Here is a 19,282-nt window from a genome sequence, read left to right as displayed (position 1 = left end):
ATAGTTAGCAAAGTTATACAAATGTTTCATATAGTTATATCACTTTATTCATATGTTGTTTACATGACAGAGTTATAACAAATATTATAGATTTTTAAAATTTATTCTACCAGTATATTTAATTGTATGTTTCCTGGTATATGTCTTCCTCTGTTAGCATATGCAGGCATAGACCTTATTTTGTTCACCAGTGTATCCCTGGCACAGAGTAGGTACTCAATATAATTTGTTGAATGAATGAATGAATTTTAAAAAGAGGGACAAAACTGAGTATATTTTAAAATAAACTGCTTTTAAATTTTCTTCTAGTGTAGAGAAGTGATACTTTCAAAAACTGCTGAATCACTGGGACTTCAAGCCAAAAAGGGGAATGGAGTTATGACATGAACATTTAAAAGACAGTATCTTCCTTCCCACCTAAAAGCAGCCCTATACACTCAGGTTACCAATAAACATTTTTTTAAAAAGGTAAACAAAATCAAAAAGCAAATGTTATGAATTTCTTGGGGGAAAAATGAGTAGCTTCTTCCTTATTCCCTTATAACAAAGTGATTCTTTCCCGTAACGCCTACATTTCTGAAACTGGAGGATATGAGCTCCTCTTTTGGGCAAATACTCTCAGAATTGGCCTATGGATAGAGATTCACATCAATCTTCCCTGAAGAACAACAGACTGAATTGTTTACTGGGCCTCGGGATGGATTTCCTTCTGACTCATAACAGCTGGGCATACACTAATTCTATATGTATGTACATTCTCAGAAAAACTTACCTGTGGATTTTCCAGGATTCGTTTAACACCATCTACAAGATGAGAGAGAAACTTGGCCCTCTCTGCGTTGTTAAACAGGGATCTTCTGACTGAGGCGATCTGTACCAAGCAGGATAATACCTAAATGCAGGGGAAAACCCAAATACAATGATTAAAGATTGTACAGATATTTTCACCAGAAACATTCCCCCTCCTACAATACTCTTCTTTAAAATATCTGAAACAACATTATTTTAGAAAAAGAAAAGGGCACAGATCCAAGCGGACCATAGCAGCCCATTAAATTCAGAATTTGGAAATTTTCTTATGTACAAATTCCCTTTAACCACTCCAACGACATCTTTGTTCTTGCTAAGATATATATTTCACCCATGAAAATACCAAGCAATTTGTTCTTTAAAGTTTTAGATTTATTTTTCCTGGCTAATATGAGTTTGACATGCAGATATGATATGCTTATTTCATTACATGATATAAAGAAATAAGCATATCATATCTGGGCTCTAAAAAAAAAAAAAGTAGCTTTACCCCTGAAGACATTTTCCTGTTCTTGCTGTGTTAGATATTTACACTCTCTGTCTGTCCCTCTAGGTCTCCTTTCCACCCTTCTCCACCCCGCCTTGTTCCCTAGGAGGCTGGCCTCTGTTGAGGACAGCAGCCAAGCTCCCCTGCCCTCTGGCTTCTAGTTAGCTTCAACCAATGGAAAGTACCAGCAGCAGTTCAGAGGGTAGAAGGAACGAGGTTCTCCCCTTCCAGCCATCCAGCTGGCTGTGACCAGCCAGCAGTTTCTCTACTGATGGCTGTAGTTCTTGTCCAGCCCTCCTCTACAACACAGCTTCAGCTCTCTCCAGGTTTCCTTCACTTGCCCTTTGAGGTTCTCCTCTACTGCCAGCCCCAGGGGCATGCACCGCCACCCATGTTGGTGTCGCTTAATTTTACTCACACCTTTGTAAGTAGTCCATTCTTAATTATCCCTCTTGACTGTGCTACCTTTTCTTGAAGTAACCTTAACAATATACCCAACAACAATGAATCATGTTTCAGCTAAAACGAAGGTCTACATTAATTTGGAGAAGTGCTACAATAACCAGAAAAGTCCTCTACTGCACAAATACTATGCATGCCACTCATTATGTCACTGTGTTTTCTTTATATATTTTGTGTACAACACCAACCAGTATTTTACACCAACAATCTGAAATACCAAACTACTAGCATTTTAGAACCTGAATGAATTTTGAAATTTTAGGTTAATTATGGCTTTAAAGGAGAAATACACCATTCCCAATAGCTTTCAAATGTTATTCAGGGTAAGTATGCAAATTAGCCTTCCCATCACAGATTCCATTTATCACCATCTAATGTACGCCTGAGGGATTTTCTGAGCCAGGACAATCTTAATAGTTCAACTAGACAGTATTAGGTGAATCCCCATGTGCTAGCCTGTGGATATCTGAGGAAGAGCATGAAGTCAGATACAAGATGAGACCCAGAAGAGCTTGACCATCTGCAGGAACTGGCCTTTAGACAGGAATAATTTAAAAATAATTAAGACTTTATGGCTAGAACCTTTAGGCTACAAGCTTAATCTCAAAAGACTAGATAACTAGCCTAGTATTTCTATGCCTTACTTTTTTTTTTTTGAGACGGAGTTTCGCTCTTGTTACCCAGGCTGGAGTGCAATGGTGCGATCTCGGCTCACCGCAACCTCCGCCTCCTGGGTTCAGGCAATTCTCCTGCCTCAGCCTCCCCAGCAGCTGGGATTACAGGCACGCGCCACCATGCCCAGCTAATTTTTTGTATTTTTAGTAGAGACAGGGTTTCACCATGTTGACCAGGATGGTCTCGATCTCTTGACCTCGTGATCCACCCGCCTCGGCCTCCCAAAGTGCTGGGATTACAGGCTTGAGCCACCGCGCCCGGCCTATGCCTTACTTCTATGATTTTATAAAACAAATGAACATAAGGCTCATTCACCATTGCTATCTTCTAGAAATAGGTTTGCATTAAGAAACAGTGGTCCTGACTCACCAGAGGTGAAAATGAAGGAGGGATGGAATGATACAGGTCAAAAAACAGCTGCAGAGTTGAAGAATCTAAGAATGCTGGGGAAGAAAAAGACAAAAGACATCACTTTATTAGGCATGCACATTGCTGCTGGCATACTTCTGGCACTATACATCAGGGAGCATATCCTTCTGCCTACTTAGCTTACAGAATATTTATTTCATTTGGAAGTGATAAGCAAATAGGGGCTTTTTGGTTTCCCTTTTTCTTTTCTCTTTTTGAAAGTATTATTAGCTTCTCTAAGAAACAGATTCTTCTTTTCGATTCTCAGAGAATTTAAGGCAATCCAAACACCTCTGTCCATAAAAATAATTTAAAACCTTCATCCTTCTGGAACACAAAGACAAACATAAAAACAAGTTGTTCTGTTTGATTTTGTTTTTAAAGATATATATTATCCTAAATAGATTAAAGAAGTCTCTAGGCAGTTAATGCAAGAAGGTAAAATACGTATCTATTATTAATCAGCAATTTTAAAGGTTCTTTGACACTGGGAGGTCTATTACTCCAACAACCTTCCCCATATTATAAAACAGATGTGACTGGCTGGGCACGGTGGCTCACACCTGTAGTCCTACCACTGGGAGGCCAAGGTGGGCGGATCACTTGAGCCCGGGAGTTCAAGATGAGCTTGGGCAACATAGTGAGACCCCCACTTCTACAAAACATAAATAAATAAAATTAGCTGGGTGTGGTGGCATGTGCCTATAGTTCTAGCTACTTGGGAGGCTGAGATGGGAAGACTGCTTGAGCCCAGGAGGTTGTGGCTGCAGTGAGCTGTGATCGTGCCACTGTACCCCAGCCTGGGTGACAGAGTGAGACCCTGTTTAAAAAAAAAAAAAAAAAGAAGAATTTTTTTCTCAGTTCTCCCTCAGAATACACAGGAATTCTTTAGATCATCCTACAGACACTCTGTAGGGGAGTGACAGCCTTTGAGATGGAGGAAGTTCTGTTACCTGATCTCCAGCTGGTGGGAATCTGCACTGTACACAGGTCATCTGAGGACTCATCAGTTGAAGTGCCGATGAAGTCAAAGTTGAGGCAGTTATGAGTGAGCTTGAGCAATTGCATGAGCAAGCCATGCTGACTTTCATCATTCAAGTTTAGATTCTTTCCTGAAGCCTGTAAAAATTACCACATAATGAGCCCCCCAAAATCACTCCTCTCTTCCCAGCTTGCTCCCTGATCGACAAGCCTATTAAGCCAGAAAAGGAGGACTGTATTTCAGCACAGTAAAATGTTCCCTTCTCTCCAAAGACACAGTACTTCTATCACCTCAATGTTACTATAAAAATACCTGGTTCCTTCTACACTATGAAAATATGTTTACTATAAAAACATGAAGTTGGTATTTAAAGAAAGCCCCTTTTAAACACTTATTCCTCACACAATGTAGACATAATGGCCACAGAGAATTGAGGCAATATGGCTCCTGTGGTCATTTTACTGGCATGTGAGAACCTAGTTATTTCTAGACAGGAATGGGGTTAAACTGTGGAGGGACCTCTGAGGACGCTTAATACCCTGCCATACTTTCTTTCCTCTTTTTCACCGCCATCATCACCAAAAATCTTTCAAACCAGAATTAAAATCATCACTCAATTTTATTTACTCATCTGCAATGTACCTACAGACTACAGGTGAGTACTGTCCATAGCTACTGTGCCTGTCCCATTGCAAGGTTATACCAGCTGAGTCTTCATGACTGGCTGGCTAATTATTTGTTCCTGATGGTATCAGTAAGAATTCAATCCTTAGTTTTCTCAAAACCTTTTCCCCTCCAGGGGGTGTAACAGCTTTTGCCGGGCAGCTTTGCTTAACCCGAGGATTATCTGGGAATTCTAAGGTAAAACTACATAATTGAGGAAAAAGATGAGTATCATTAACTGGAATAACAGAAAGAATACAAACTGGCTTCTAAAACTAAAACTGGGAAATGTTGGAAAATGAGAACAAAACCACAAAAATGAACAAAAAGCCAGAGGCGAACCCGATTTAGTTTTCTATAGGACAAAGCACCCAAGCTGGGTTGCAGCTGTGTGGAACTCTCAGCTTAACACTTCTTTCTCAGTTCAGCTCTATCAATAAATGAACTGAAACACCAACTTTCGACTTTAACACAGGTAATTTCCTTGTGATACTGACTACCCTCCAGGTTATTAAATCTAAATGGATGTTAAAAATTCAAAATCTACTTTTCCTTACAGATGTTGCTTGTTTATGTGCTGCCTTTAACTCAGCAGGGGGCAGGGGAACCAGCCTGGTTTCTGTATGCTAACAATGTAGTCTGAACCTGCTTTCAGAGCACTAAGAATCCAAACACTGTAAAACTAAGATGCTTTCACACCATGTAGAAAGATTTTATGTGGTTATAAAAACAACAACAGAACTTCAAACTCTGAGTTAGGCAAACTAGATTCCTTTAAGGAGTATGGGATAAGCACTTACTTACTGCTCTTTACCTAGGGGAATTGATCTGAAACAGAAAAGTGACCATCATTTCTCCAACCTCAGTGGTCACTCTGACCAGTTCCTTCAACACCTCTGAGTCTTAAGTAAGAGATGAAGATTAAAGAGATGTCTAAATTCTCACAGTGTCAGTTAAAAACTGACATTTAACAAGTTGCCATCCATTCTCATTCTTTCAAAAGAAACTGGGAAACATGACCCAAGATACATGCTCACCTGTTTTAGTAAGTTGCAGGAAAGTGTGAAGATATCAAATAATGATGAATCGCGAAAAGAGGAGGCTATTTTTCTGTGCTTGGTTAAAGGATGAGTGGTGTCTGCCTGTGCAGACAAAGAAGAAACCAATGCAAAGAATTAATTACAAAAAAAAGAATTTTTCATGCAGACTTCAAATAAGCTGGGATTTCCAATAAGAACAACATAAACATAAAATACATTTTTGACATTTAAATTACTGTGAAACCATATCTAGTGAAAGGATGGAGGATATAAACTGCTAATAGCCACGATATCCTTTCTTTCTAGCTTACAGAGGGAAAACAAAAGGATGGATATCTCTGCTGCAAATTCTTATTTTCCTCTGTATTCAGGAGATAAAACCTAAATTGTTGGCAGACATTACTAATAATTACTTTCATGTTGTACTGTGGCTTAATGGGCCAGGCGTGGTGACTCACCCCTGTAACTCCTAGAACTTTGGGAGGCTGAGACAGGAGGATCATTTGAGCCCAGGAGCAGACACAGTGAGACTCCCCAGCTACCTCTAAAAACTTTTAAAAAAAAATTGGTGTGGTGGTGCATGCCTCTAAGGCGCAGCTACTCAGGAGGGCCTTGAGCCCAGGCATTCACAGCTGCAGTGAGCTAAGATTGCACCACTGCACTCCAGCCTGGGCAGCAGAGTGAGATCCTGTCTCTTAAACACCCACAGGGTAACAGGCTTTGATTTTGGTAAGCAAAACTCAAAAAACCCTCAAAGCTGAAGTTACTGCAGAATTTCCAAATGACAGCAGCCCGTAATATTCACCTCCTTTTCTAACCTATTTCAACATATTGCCTATACACCAGAAGTGAAAACAATTTAAATGGTTGTACTGGTCTCTTACTTATTTCGCTGTTCTTGTCTTTTCAGCTAAATTATAAATGTTTTTGTGGCTAAGAACTAAATCTTCTTTTTTCTTTGGGACAGTGTCTCACTCTGTCACCCAGGCTGGAGTGCAATGGCATGATCTCGGCTCACTGCAACCTCTGCCTCCTGGGTTCAAGTGATTCTCCTGCCTCAGCCTCCTGAGTAGCTGGAATTACAGGCATGCACCACCATACCCGGTTAATTTTTGTATTTTTAGTAGAGAGGGGTTTCACCATGTTGGTCAGGCTGGTCTCAAACTCCCGATCTCGTGATCTGCCCGCTTCGGCCTCACAAAGTGCTGGGATTAAAGGCGTGAGCCACTGCAACCGGCAAGAACTCAATCTTTTACTTCTTTAGTATGCTCCTAGTTCTAACACACAGTAGGTACTCAATATGTGGAATAAAATAATTTCAAGGTTGTCAGGAGTATTTTCAGTCTAATCACTTACTGAAAGCTTAAATCTCTCCTATTTACTGATCAATTCATCCAAGAGGAGACCCTTTTGTTTTTGCCACATTAAAGTGTAAAGCAGCAAGATCGTTGACAATCAAGTCTTCCTTAATTTTATTTCTAGGTTCTAGGTAAGAATGACAGAAATATATTTTCTTTTTTGAACCTGACAACCACAAAACAATGAAAAATTCAAATGATTTAAAGGCTGAAAATATTCTCCAATTCTTGCTTCTGTCATTGTGTTATCATGTGTCTTAGATAATAAAGATATTGCTGATTATTTCTCATATAATCTGTTATACTGACCATAATGCACAGAATGACTACACACTAAATGGTCTACACAATTTCATCATTTTCTCAAGAAAAGTAAAATCTTGAAAAAGTCTTTTATATATATATATAAATTGATGTACTATGTGGGGCCAAGCTTCAAAGGGGAAAAGATTAAGCCCACAATCTCTATCCTCAGTTAATGCATCTGCTCTTCTACTATGAAGGTTTTTTTAAGGGTGGTTAAATAGTACATTATTGTTAAGAACACAAGCCCTAGAATAAGACTATCTGGGTTCAATTCACGCACTGTTGCTTGTGAAACCTTAGGCAAGTAATTTCACCTTTATGTGCCTCAGTTTCCTGATCCATAAAATGGGATAAGCACAGTACCTACCTCATATGACTGTTCTGAGAATATTATCTGGGTGATGGTTACATACTAATAGTCCAGATCCAGACCTCACCAAAATTATTTAAAATTATTTACTGTACGTGCTTAGAATAGTAGTTAACAGTAATCACTCAAAAGTGTAAGCTGTTATTATTTTGGTAATTACAGATCACAATGGGGATTGCACATGGCTAGAGAACACAACATGGACTCCAAGTTTTCACAGGCTATAAGCTAACACATTTGAAATGGGATCAACTCACAGTTAAGATTTCTGAAGGTTAATAAAAATGTCTGCATAATTATGAGCAATAGCAACAGTAATGCTAATATAATTAATATGCTGCCAACTTACTTGGGTAAGATGTTATAACTAATGTTGATACGGGTCTATTCTATAATCACAAAATTTTAGCTGCATAAAAGTAAATGACTAAAATATAGCCAGAGCAAAAGAAAGCCACTGGTGTTTCCTCTGTAGTCCTCTGTCACGTCAATGACTATTTTAAAAATTCAAGGTATTGAGGGGCAGAAGGGGCACACAAAAGGTCCACTTTTATGGTTCTTTTTTTCTTTTTTGGAGACAGAGTCTCACTCTGTTGCCGAGGCTGGAGTATGGCGACATCTCGGCTCACCGCAACCTCCACCTTCCGGGTTCAAGCAATTCTCCTGCCTCAGCTTCCTGAGTAGCTGCGATTACAGGCGGCCGCCACCACGTCCAGCTAATTTATGTATTTTTAGTAAAGACAGGGTTTTGCTATGTTGGTCAGGCTGCTTTCGAACTCCTGACCTCATGATCCACCCGTCTCCGCCTCCCAAAGTGCTGGGATTACAGGTGTGAGCCACAGTGCCCAGCCCCTTCTTTGAAGTCATTCTCTTTTATGGGCAAGGCAGTATTTCATTATGATTTTGATTGCTTTTATCTCTATAATGAAAATTAATACCAACAAAAAAAGCTAAGGTGCAAGGGGAAAATATCCTGGAGACAGAAGGGGAACAGAACAAAAAGTGAGGTGAGTTGCACTTACAGAGGAAAACCCAATGGAACTGTTTTGTTTCAAAAGGGCATTAATCACTTACCGCAAAAGCATACAACTGCCAAAAAAGATCATCCCACACACAGCAGAAAACACGAATACTAAGAAAAAATATGGCACTTACTTCAATGAGGAAGGCTGTAGCACTTACTTGATTAATTTCATTGGTTAGCTGAGATAAAATTGTGACGCCAATGATGCAGTATTCAACACTATCCTGGGTAAAAAAAAGCATAGGGTAGAAAGAGTTGTCATGTGTGCTTGGTTTTGGCATCTGGAACGCACTCATACTTTTGAATGATGGGTTCCTGTGCCCGTAATGAAACTGCCTAGACAAGGCAGCAAGGAATCATGGTTTAAAACTCTTGTTTTGCCAGACATAAAACCTGTTACCACAAAGGAGGACTCACAAATCTGACTTCATCAAAATTTAAAACTTTTACATTAAAAAAATTCCCATAAGCATTATAGCATATACATTTTAAAAAGGTAAACTGCAAAATACATTTACTAAGCCAAATGACAAGTAAGCAACACACTTTACAAAGAGACTGTATATAACAATAAGCAAAAGGCAAAGCAGCTAAGGAAATGTGCTTAAGGTATACACAGAAGTTCACAGAAAAACAAATATAAGCAACAAATACATATCTGAAAATCTGTCCAGTCTCACTCATAACCCAAACAATGTGACACCAATTTTTTTAACCTACTAAATTGGAAAACTTGAAGTTTAGCTTCCAGGGCTGAGGTATAAGAAAGCAGGTCCTCTTATAAACTCTTGGTGTAAGTATCAAGTAGATACAGTCATGAGTCACTTAATAACGGCAACACATCCTAAGAAATGTGTTATTAGGTAATTTCATTGTTGTGCTAATATCATAGAGTGTACTTACATAAACCTAATGGTACAGTCTACCTAGGTACAGTCTACCACCTAGGCTATATGGTATAGGCTATTGTTCCTAGGCACAAACTTGTATAGCCAGTGACTGTCCTAGTATCTAAACATAGCAAAGATAAAGTAAAAATAGAGTATAAAATATTTTTTGTTAAAAGCTACATCTGTAGGCCGGGCGTGGTGGCTCAAGCCTGTAATCCCAGCACTTTGGGAGGCTGAGGCGGGTGGATCACGAGGTCAAGAGATCGAGACCATCCTGGTCAACAAGGTGAAACCTCGTCTCTACTAAAAATACAAAAATTAGCTGGGCATGATGGTGCGTGCCTGTAGTCCCAGCTACTCGGGAGGTTGAGGCAGGAGAATTACTTGAACCCAGGAGGCGGAGGTCACGGTGAGCCGTGATCGTGCCATGGCACTCCAGTCTGGGCAACAGCAGCGAAACTCCGTCTCAAAAAAAAAGCTACACCTGTATAGGGCACTCACTGTGAACAGAGCTTGCAGGATTGGAAGTTGTTCTAGGTGAGTCAGTGAGAGAGTGGTGGGTGAATGTGAAGGCCTAGGACATTGCTGTACACCACTACAGACTTTATAAATACGTACATTTAAGCTACACTAACTTTGCTTAATAAATTGTGCTACGACATTAAGACAGCTCCACGTCACTAGGCTCCTTTGTCAGCTCCATTATAATTTTATGGGACCGCTGTTGTGTATGTGGTCTACTGTTGACCAAACCATCATTATGAAGGGCAAGTTGTATAGCTTTTTTGAGGATAACTTGGAGATATCTTTCCAAGGCTAGGCATTGACCCTACAAACATACTTATTCAAAAATATATGTACTGGGCTATTCACTGAAGTATTAATTTAACAGTCAAAAAAAAAGAAGAAAAGAAAGAAGAGAGGGGGGAGTGAGAGGGAGGGAGGGAGGGAGGAAGGGGGGGAGAGAGTGAGAGAGAGAGAAGGGGGGGAGAGAGGGAGAGAGATAAAGAAAGAAAGAAAGAATATAGAGGAATTTGAAAGGATGAGGCACGGGTTGTTTTTGCCAACACGCAAATACTGCCAAGACATATTAAGGGTAAAAACGTGCAAAAGAGAATATATCAAATAATTTCATTTTGTATCATGTTTTAAAAGTAGATAAGCATGTAAGTGTGTGTGTGTGTGTACACACATGCTGGTTCTCCCATTCCCATTACATCAAATATATACACTGTACCTGTAAAAACCTTGTGACGTCTGTGATTGCATTTCTGAAGACATAGTCATCCTTCTGACAGTCAAACCAGCCCAGTTTTGTGATTCTGGCATATAACTGAATAAGTGCTTGTGTCACGAAAGTAGCCAACTTTGGCCGAGTGGCAAGGTAATTGAGCACATAATTCCCTATTAAAAAAAACACAAACAAAAAACAATCCATGTAACAGAAAGCTCTGCCAGAGAAGGGCATGTATCTTTAGACCATGGCCAGGAAGCTATAAATGCAGACTATTCAACACAAACTGTATTAATTATTTCTGCTACTGAGACCTCAAATTTAAGATTAGTAAGTGTTCTAATTCAGAATTTTATTTTGTCACATGAAGAATTTGCAGTATAGTGGCCTTGACTCTATCCCTGGGTAACTAAATAATGTGGTCTACACAGAATTCAAAATTGTTAACAATGTTTTTCTTAGTTATTAGTGGCAGTAAAGAGCTTTATCTAGAATTAATTGTGTTGGGCCCTTCACTTTCATAAGCTCAAAATTCTGGAAACAAATTGGATTCTAGACATTCTGTATGGTTAGCAATCTCAGCATGTCATTGAACAAACACATACACTTGACTATTACTAGTGCATCACTAAACAAACTATTTTCTTCAAGACAGAACAGAAAATTCTCCACTTACGGATATCTATTCGCTGTTCCAATGGTAGGGGGTTGTTTGTGCGTGATACAAGCTTGGTAAGGCATGTAGCTGCCAGTAACTGGGAGTAAGAGGACTGTGAAAAGAGAGGGAAAAAGGACTTAAAATTGTATTCGGCAAGCCAGTCACAAGGTTTTTTACTTGGAGATTTGTGCTCAGATTCAAGAAAAGGCAATCAGTTTTGGCATACTTGATCCTCTGGATTTTTAGAGGGTCTATCGCTCTGAGGAAAAATGAACAACACGGCATAAGTTTATTTAGCTGACTTCAACAATGAACAACAGGCAAGACAAGGTGAACGGCATGATCAATCTGAATCTAATACAAATATCTGCTTCACTCTGAGGGACAGACACTAGAGGGCATCTTTTCAGAAAGAGATAGGAAAAAAAAAACCTCTCCCCTCATTTAAACCAAGAAATCTCCCCTTACTATCTGTATAATGATATTTCAATATCACCTCAAAATATTTCATGGCATGATATTAGGGAAAAAAAGAAATATTAAGCAATGGAATAGGTTTATCACATTCTCAAATGTTGCTTTAACAAGTCTGAAACTTATGGAGAATCAAAGCATTCCACTCGATCACAATGCATAAAAAGGCATGGAAGAATTCCTCCATGTGGCTGTATTATAATATGATGCCATAAAACAGGGACAGGCTCAGACCATTAAAATATTTTAATCAAGGGTCAAGGACAATTTTCTATGAAACACAAAGTCCTGAAGATGGTAGTCCTGGCCAGGCGTGATGGCTCACACCTACAATCCAAGCACTTTGGAGGCCAAGGTGGGCAGATCACCTGAGGTCAGGAGTTCAAGACCAGCCTGACCAACACGGTGAAACCCTGTTTTAAATAAAAATAAATAAATAAATAAATAAATAAATAAATAAATAAAATAAAAAGATGGTAGTCCTTCGGGCTATCCTTTATGGTAATATTACATAATACTACCAGGTATAAACATTTAAGATTAGTGGTGAGAGAGACTATACTGTCACTCCAGCAGGAGTCAGCTGGCAGAGCAAGCTGGGCATCTCCCACCAGGACAAATACAAGTGCATCAATCCAAACACCAAGTGATTTAAGAGAAATATATGAAACACTATACGCATAAAACTTAGACTACCACACAATCTCTGACCATGACTTTGTATCATTCAGATATTTGAGGGAAAATTCACATCCCTCTGCCTCTAAGTGATAATTTCAACCAATTATAATTTGTTCTATTTATTGTATAAACAATATTAATAAAAAATAAAAAATAAAGTCACCTAGAATTGTATCCTCTCTACTATTTAACGTTTTTTTTTACATTTTGTTGCAGTATTAAGGCTACTTTTTGGAAAGCAAATTTTGATTAACCAGTTCTTTAGGGATTACTGTTGTTCAGAATACCACATGGCATGATCTTTTCTATTTTCACCTTTTCCACACATACAAGAATGAGGGCTAATATATATGCCTTTTCTTGGTGTTTTCCCTTTCATATATGAAAGAGGGTAATATAGGTAAGCACGACTGGGAAGCTGTTTGAGCATCAGGAAAAATATGAGGACTGCATTTCACGTTGCCACTTTGTTGAATGAAGCCCAGTGCTTGCTGCTGAAGTCTGGCTGGGATCTGCCTCTCAGGATGCCTTTTCGTAGGACTGTGGTCATGTTGCCAAGGACAGTGATTTTTATCAAATTAAACCTCATTAGAAACATTATTGTGATCATTGCAATGCCATTTTTAAGCTGGAGGAGGTTCTAATCCCATTTAAAATCCTACAGTCTCCTGTAATTTCACTGTCAAGGTCACTTTTCCTGGACTTGTAAGGCAATAAACAGTAGCCATGGCAGAGAGGATGTAAAACACAGAGAAGAGTGAGGATCTTGTACCAGGACTTAGGATTAAAATGGTCATTTATCTACAACTATCTTATTCTGGAAAGGATAGGATGTGGCACTTAAATGTAAAAGCAGAAAACAAGTTCTGGAAATTTAGGATGAAAAATTACAGAACAGAAATACATGTTCAAAGAGATTTTCTTGATGAGGCTGTGTGTATGGCCATTTTGCCAACCTGACAGCTATGGTGCTTTTTAAAAGTGAAAATAAGTCAGGGACACCTAGAAAAATAAGGGAACAGAAGCTATCCCAAGCCATCCCTACACAGAGAACCAGAATAAAGTTTCCTAAGCGCCCGTTATCCTTTAGGATTTTCAGATCTTACGCACACTTCCTCTTTCGAGGAGTAGCTGGCACTTGCTCAGGCAATCAGGGCTGTTGGTAAATTCAACCAAGGCTTTCTCTGCCTGGAGTCGAGTGGTTGTATCTGTGGTTTCATACAGCTGTTTGCACAGATTCTCTAGTTGGGCCAGGCTCTGGAAAAGATCAGTCACAAAAAAAATCAGTTCAGCCTACTATAAATGCAAGCAACTGTACTTAAAATTAACGAACAAACATAAATAATAATCAGTAAAGAAACAACTGATTCTGTACTCTGAGGAGGACCTGGGTAACCTTTACCTAATAACCATTTATAGGTCTCTTTATTTGATGCTATAGAAAATACCTATATACTTTTTCATCATTCCCTTGAAGATCAATCACACATGATATTTTTCGCCTTGCAGATACCCAGCCTAAGCTTTCCTAAAAGGCTTTCAAATAAAAATTCAGAATTTACTTATTCTTCTATTAATGTAAAAAGTGTGAAATACCAGAGGCACAGCTACTAAAATTAGGCACATAAACATGATATAAGTGCCCCATACATTTTCATATAGCTTTAAATATTCCTTTGAGTAGTAGTTATTAGTTTACAATAATGTACATGTGTAAAAACAGTCACTTGTATGAGAAAGCCTCTAGAGAAAGCTTCAGGTTGTATTTACGCACCTTCCTCCCTGGATCCCTCATGTCTAAAGTTCAGCAGACTCTCTTCTCCTGTTGCACTTTAAACTTTTACTTCGGTTCCAAATTTAAAATGAAAGGGTCAAAATAAATTCAACCCTGGCATATGCTCACTCAGAGATAAGACAAGGGAAACACCCACAAGCAAACTCTTCTTTCCAAATCTTGAACCAGTTCCAGGGAGGCAGGAAGGGGTATGGGTGTGTGCTTTGGTCAAAGCCCCACAGGGATGCATATATACTTGCACTTAATGCAGTGTTTAAAGGCAAAGAGGAAAGTAACTAGTTAAGACTATACTTAAATATCACCTTTCAGTGACTTAAGTGGAGAGTAAACATCTGTTAACCTTTAAAGGAATGGTTTGGACTTTAAGAAAAAATTGGAGCCTACTTTCACCAGCAGCAAGTGCAGTTTGAGGGATCCTACTATTAGAAAGGACAATTCTGACAAGAACAAAAATAATTAAACAAACTAACCTGTGTAAATTGCCTAAAATATATTACACAGCAAGTCTGCCCAAGGCTTTTCATTATCACTTTAGTTCATTACACCGTGTCTTTATAAATCACAGCTTTTCCACTATGTAGGAAAGCCCTCAGGGCAGAATTCATATTTTACTCAACCTGATTAATAAATTTCCCACAGTCAAGGAAACAAGAACGATGAATATTGACACCCTAAGATCATCAGTCTCACTTCAGAGAGCTGAAAGAACAAAAAAACCTTGCCCTGAAAACAAAACAAACCATCTTCCAAATCATCTTGGGATTTTGATTAGGCTTATGTTTAACTTTTTTCTCTCTGACTTCCAGGGATTCTGCTTAAAATATTCTTCAATTCAAAAGCACAGAGAAAACTGCAATTGCAAAGTCAGATGTCAAGCAATAAAGTTCTACAAGTAGTACTGGAGTTTATTCACATGGGTTACGAACACAAGTAGAAGATAAGGCTAATTACACACATTCCATAAAATACATGCAAAAGTCATTTTTATCCTTGGCAGCACTGCTCAAGACCCTATTGAACACTGAATTAATTATAACCACTCATATTCCTAAGCAAGGCATTAAATCTCCTTCACAAAACTTTGTTTCAACATTGAAGTCTGTTTTTCCCCACTCCTATATGATGATTCCCTTAAAAGAAAAAAATTATTTAGGAAAATAGGTAACAAGAGAGACATCAAGGGAAAGCCACTGTAACTAAAATGTAAGCTGCTATAAAACCTGGCATCAGGTACTAGGGAGTCGCAGCACCCTCTGAACGTTCACAGCCATCACACACTTAAAGCTTTTCAACATCCTGAGCAGACACTCCCTAAACAGTCCTGGTGCTTATGGTAAATGACTCTCCTTAAAGTCTGATCAATCAGTTCCCATGGTTCCCCCACTGCAACTCCTGTTTATGTTTATTACAACAAAGTTGTTCACATGACAATGGCTAAGCATCTGTCACAGGTAGTTCCTTACTGCTAAAAACCTAAACGCAGGTTATAGCAGGCTTTTTGTTGTTGTTTTGTTTTGATTTGCTTTAATTTAGCAGACAAAACATACTGCAGGGTAAGTCTGGTAATGAGTTCTCAGCTCAGGAAACAAGACTGTTTAAAAAACAAAAACGCAATTTGACCATTTACACAGTTTGAAGAAAGACAGCTCCATTTTTTGTTCCCAGAAGAACAAATGGAAAACAATTTTGTTTTCCCAAACAATTAGTGGAAACATCTGAAAAACAGGGTCATTTTATTTGGATTGCCCACACTACTGATGAAGGAGAGAAGACTGAGACATTAACATTTATGCTCCTTTGGTTACCAGTGTTTCCAAAACAAATCTGACGGTTAGGTTCTTTTGAATCGCTTTTTTTTTTCCCCTAGCATAACATAATTTATCCTACCATTATTTGATTAGCTATTAAAACTAGTACTTCACATTAAGGGTGGCAAACAACACACCACAGCACACTCCTTTGCATGATAACATCTATGTCCAGTGTTTTCCTATTTGCCAGTTCTCATTAAGGATATCTATTCTGTGATGCCACTTTGGTCAGAGAAAATCCTCCAGAGAAGAATGTCTCTTTTCCGTTCCTGAAAATTGCCTATACTCCATGGAGAAACTTCTGCCTGGTCTCGCTGGAATAGAAAAGGATATTTGGTGAAATGCTTTATAAAAGTGGAAGGTGATCTTCAGCTGGCAAAGTACTGGTTTTTAGTATAAGAAACTCAAGAGGATTAATTCCCAAACCTAGAAACAGACCGATTTCACCAACATAATTACAATGAAGGTATTAAAAGAATGCATCTTCTTTAATATCTAGCAACACCAGTATTGTATAGTTTATTCAACTTGGGTAGAGAAAATGCAGCTCAGTTATTCTTATTTCAATATAAGACGAGATCTGTTGAGATTACAGACCTTAGAATATAATGATTTGCCTGACAAGCTGCCACCAGATTAGGGGAAAATAAAGATTCTGTTTGCACATTAGACATTATACTACTCCAGAAAGCAGAATACCTCAGATTTTACTTTATTTGTATAATATTGCTCTTTAAATAGACCAATGGTTATACTTTTAAATTAGCCTTACTGCTTAAAAAAATCCACACGGAGATTTCCAATCAGAGACTAGGATTCATGCTTTTAGTAAAAACTCAGTGACATTCCCAATAAAACTGAATAATGAACTAGACACAAGCATAATCCTTCGGTGACCAATCAGATCTGCAGGTGTTCTGAGGAGCACATTCTTAACCTGACTGCCACCCGGCCACCTGAGATGAGAAGCTGCCATCATATTACAAAGTGTAGGCACAATCCAGAGACGTTCTAATGAACTTAGAGTAGATTTACCAATTGTAGCTGAATTATCACAATTCAAACGCCACAAATATAAAAAGAATTGTGGAAACCCAAGCCACTTTCACCCTTTTCACTTACACCTCCCCCCCCCGCCCCCCCGCTCAGTTGCAATTTTTCTGTGTACTGGGAAACACTGTGTTAAGTAAATTAAAATATTTATACTGACACTTGCCAGAAAATTAACCATTTTAAGGACTTAGAAGGTTAATAAAATTGACATAAAATTACATTTTTATCTATTTAATAAGGCATTCTTACAGTCAATAATTGAGTAACCAATTATCACAGATAATAAACTTAAAAATTTAGTAACAACAATTATTGTTAGAAGGCAAATGGCAAAACAGTATGTAGAGTATATTATCATTTGTGACACGTTAGTAAATTTATAGAAGAAAACCTGGATTAATACAAATCAAACTTAATTGTCTCTGGGAGGTGAGAATATGATAAACTTTGAATTTCTGTAACTCTGGAAATTCTGACCAAAAAAGAAGAAAAGAACACCCTATGACCCAGCTATTCCACTCTTAGATATACATGCATTCCTCTGTCGCAGAAAAAAAAAATCCTAACAACTGTGAAAATAAGCATTTTTTAAAAGGGCAATTTATACTACATTTTTTTTCCTAAATTAACTCTTTACATTAGTAATATTTTACTAATTAACAGCTTATTCTGTTACTAATCAGAATTCATAAAACAATTCATAAAACCAAACAGACAAAAAGCTATTCCCAAGGCTAAAAAACAATGCTTGTATTTATTACTAATTCTATTTTCTTTTTTCTTACCAATGCTGGTAGCTTTAGTGGCCCGAAAAGAACATTCAAGGTTTCTTCCTGTTTATAAATTTATATGAAAGGCAATCATGGTGGCCAAAGTCATCTTGGTTTATAGATGTATCAGCAGACTTCTCAAAAGTTACTTACTGCAATAGAGTTCACAGGGCAAACTTTCTTGCTCTTTGAATAAGAATGTTTATAAATGCACGCTATTTATTTTTAAAACTCAGTTTAAGGAAAAAGTTTACCATGTCAGTGCCAAATACTTGTTTATGTCCTTTACAAGAGAATAAGCCAAGCAGCCAATAAGCAAATGAAAAGGTGTGCAATCTCAATACTCATCAGGAAATGTAAATTCAAACCAGGATGAGATAGCCATTAGAATGACTAAAATGAGGCCAGGCGTGGTGACTCATGCCTGTAATTCCAGCACTTTGGGAGGCAGAGATGGGCAGATCACATGACTTCAGGAGCTCCAGACTGCTTGGCCAACATGATGCAACCCCGTCTCTAATAAAAGTATAAAAATTAGCTGAATGTGGTGGCACATGTCTGTAGTCCCAGCTACTCAGGAGGCTGAGGCAGGAGAATTGCTTGAACCCAGGAAGTGGACGTTGCAGTGAGCCAAGATCTTGCCACTGCACTCCCGTCTGGCAACAGAGTGAGACTTTGTCTCAAAACGAAACAAAACAAATGACTAAAATGAAAAAGCCAAGATCAAGTATGTGGAACAACTAGAACTCATGTGTTGCTAGTATAGTTTGAATTGATTCAAATACATTAGAAAACTGGCGGTATAAAGGTACACATATGGAGGCTGTACACAGTGGCTCACACCTATAATCCCAGCACTCTGGGAGGCTGAGGTGGGAGGATTGCTTGAGCCCAGGAGTTCAAGATCAGCCTGGGCAATATAGGGAGACCCCGTCTCTACAAATAGTAACAACAACAGCAACAACTACAACAACAACAAAATTAGCTGGGCATGGTAGTGGTGACCCTGTCATCCTAAGTATTCAAGAGGCTGAGGCAACAGGATTGCCCAATTCTGCAAAGTCAAGACTGCAGTGAGCTGTGATCACGCCACTGTACTCCAGCTGGGGTGACAGTGTGAGACCCTGTTGAAGAAGAAGAAAGAAGAAAGAAGAAAGAAGAAGGAGGAGGAGGAGGCGGCGGCAGCAGAGAAGGAGGAGGAGGAAGAAGAAGAAAGAAGAAGAAGAAGAAGAACAACAACAACAACAACAACAACAACAAGAACAAGAAGAAGAAGAAGAAGAAGGGGAAGGGGAAGAGGAGGAAGAGGAAGAGGAGGAAGAGGAAGAGGA

The 19,282-nt window shown here is 38.6% G+C and overlaps 1 protein-coding gene across 4 annotated transcripts in view; it reads right to left on the bottom strand.

Annotated features, from left to right (window-relative positions):
* XPO7 (exportin 7) overlaps positions 1-19,282 on the bottom strand; it is an 88,291-nt gene that overhangs the window by 24,426 nt on the left and 44,583 nt on the right. The window contains exons 1-9 of one of the 4 annotated variants that reach the window (XM_032288402.1): positions 14,297-17,214; positions 13,633-13,779; positions 11,386-11,479; positions 10,713-10,879; positions 8,717-8,809; positions 5,525-5,629; positions 3,796-3,961; positions 2,804-2,877; positions 773-892 (exon numbers count right to left, since the gene is read on the bottom strand). In XM_032288402.1, coding sequence (XP_032144293.1) covers positions 773-892; positions 2,804-2,877; positions 3,796-3,961; positions 5,525-5,629; positions 8,717-8,809; positions 10,713-10,879; positions 11,386-11,479; positions 13,633-13,779; positions 14,297-14,317 — 987 coding nt within the window. In that variant the 5' untranslated portion in view covers positions 14,318-17,214. Of the gene's footprint in view, positions 1-772; positions 893-2,803; positions 2,878-3,795; positions 3,962-5,524; positions 5,630-8,716; positions 8,810-10,712; positions 10,880-11,385; positions 11,480-13,632; positions 13,780-14,296; positions 17,215-19,282 lie in introns of those variants that run through there. The other 3 variants (XM_032288404.1, XM_032288403.1, XM_032288406.1) reach the window with 3 other exon arrangements.

Source organism: Sapajus apella, unplaced genomic scaffold, assembly GCF_009761245.1.
Source record: "Sapajus apella isolate SASKATOON/1434 unplaced genomic scaffold, GSC_monkey_1.0 scaffold21, whole genome shotgun sequence".
Taxonomy (NCBI): domain Eukaryota; kingdom Metazoa; phylum Chordata; class Mammalia; order Primates; family Cebidae; genus Sapajus; species Sapajus apella.
This window is presented reverse-complemented; position numbering and strand designations above follow the sequence as displayed.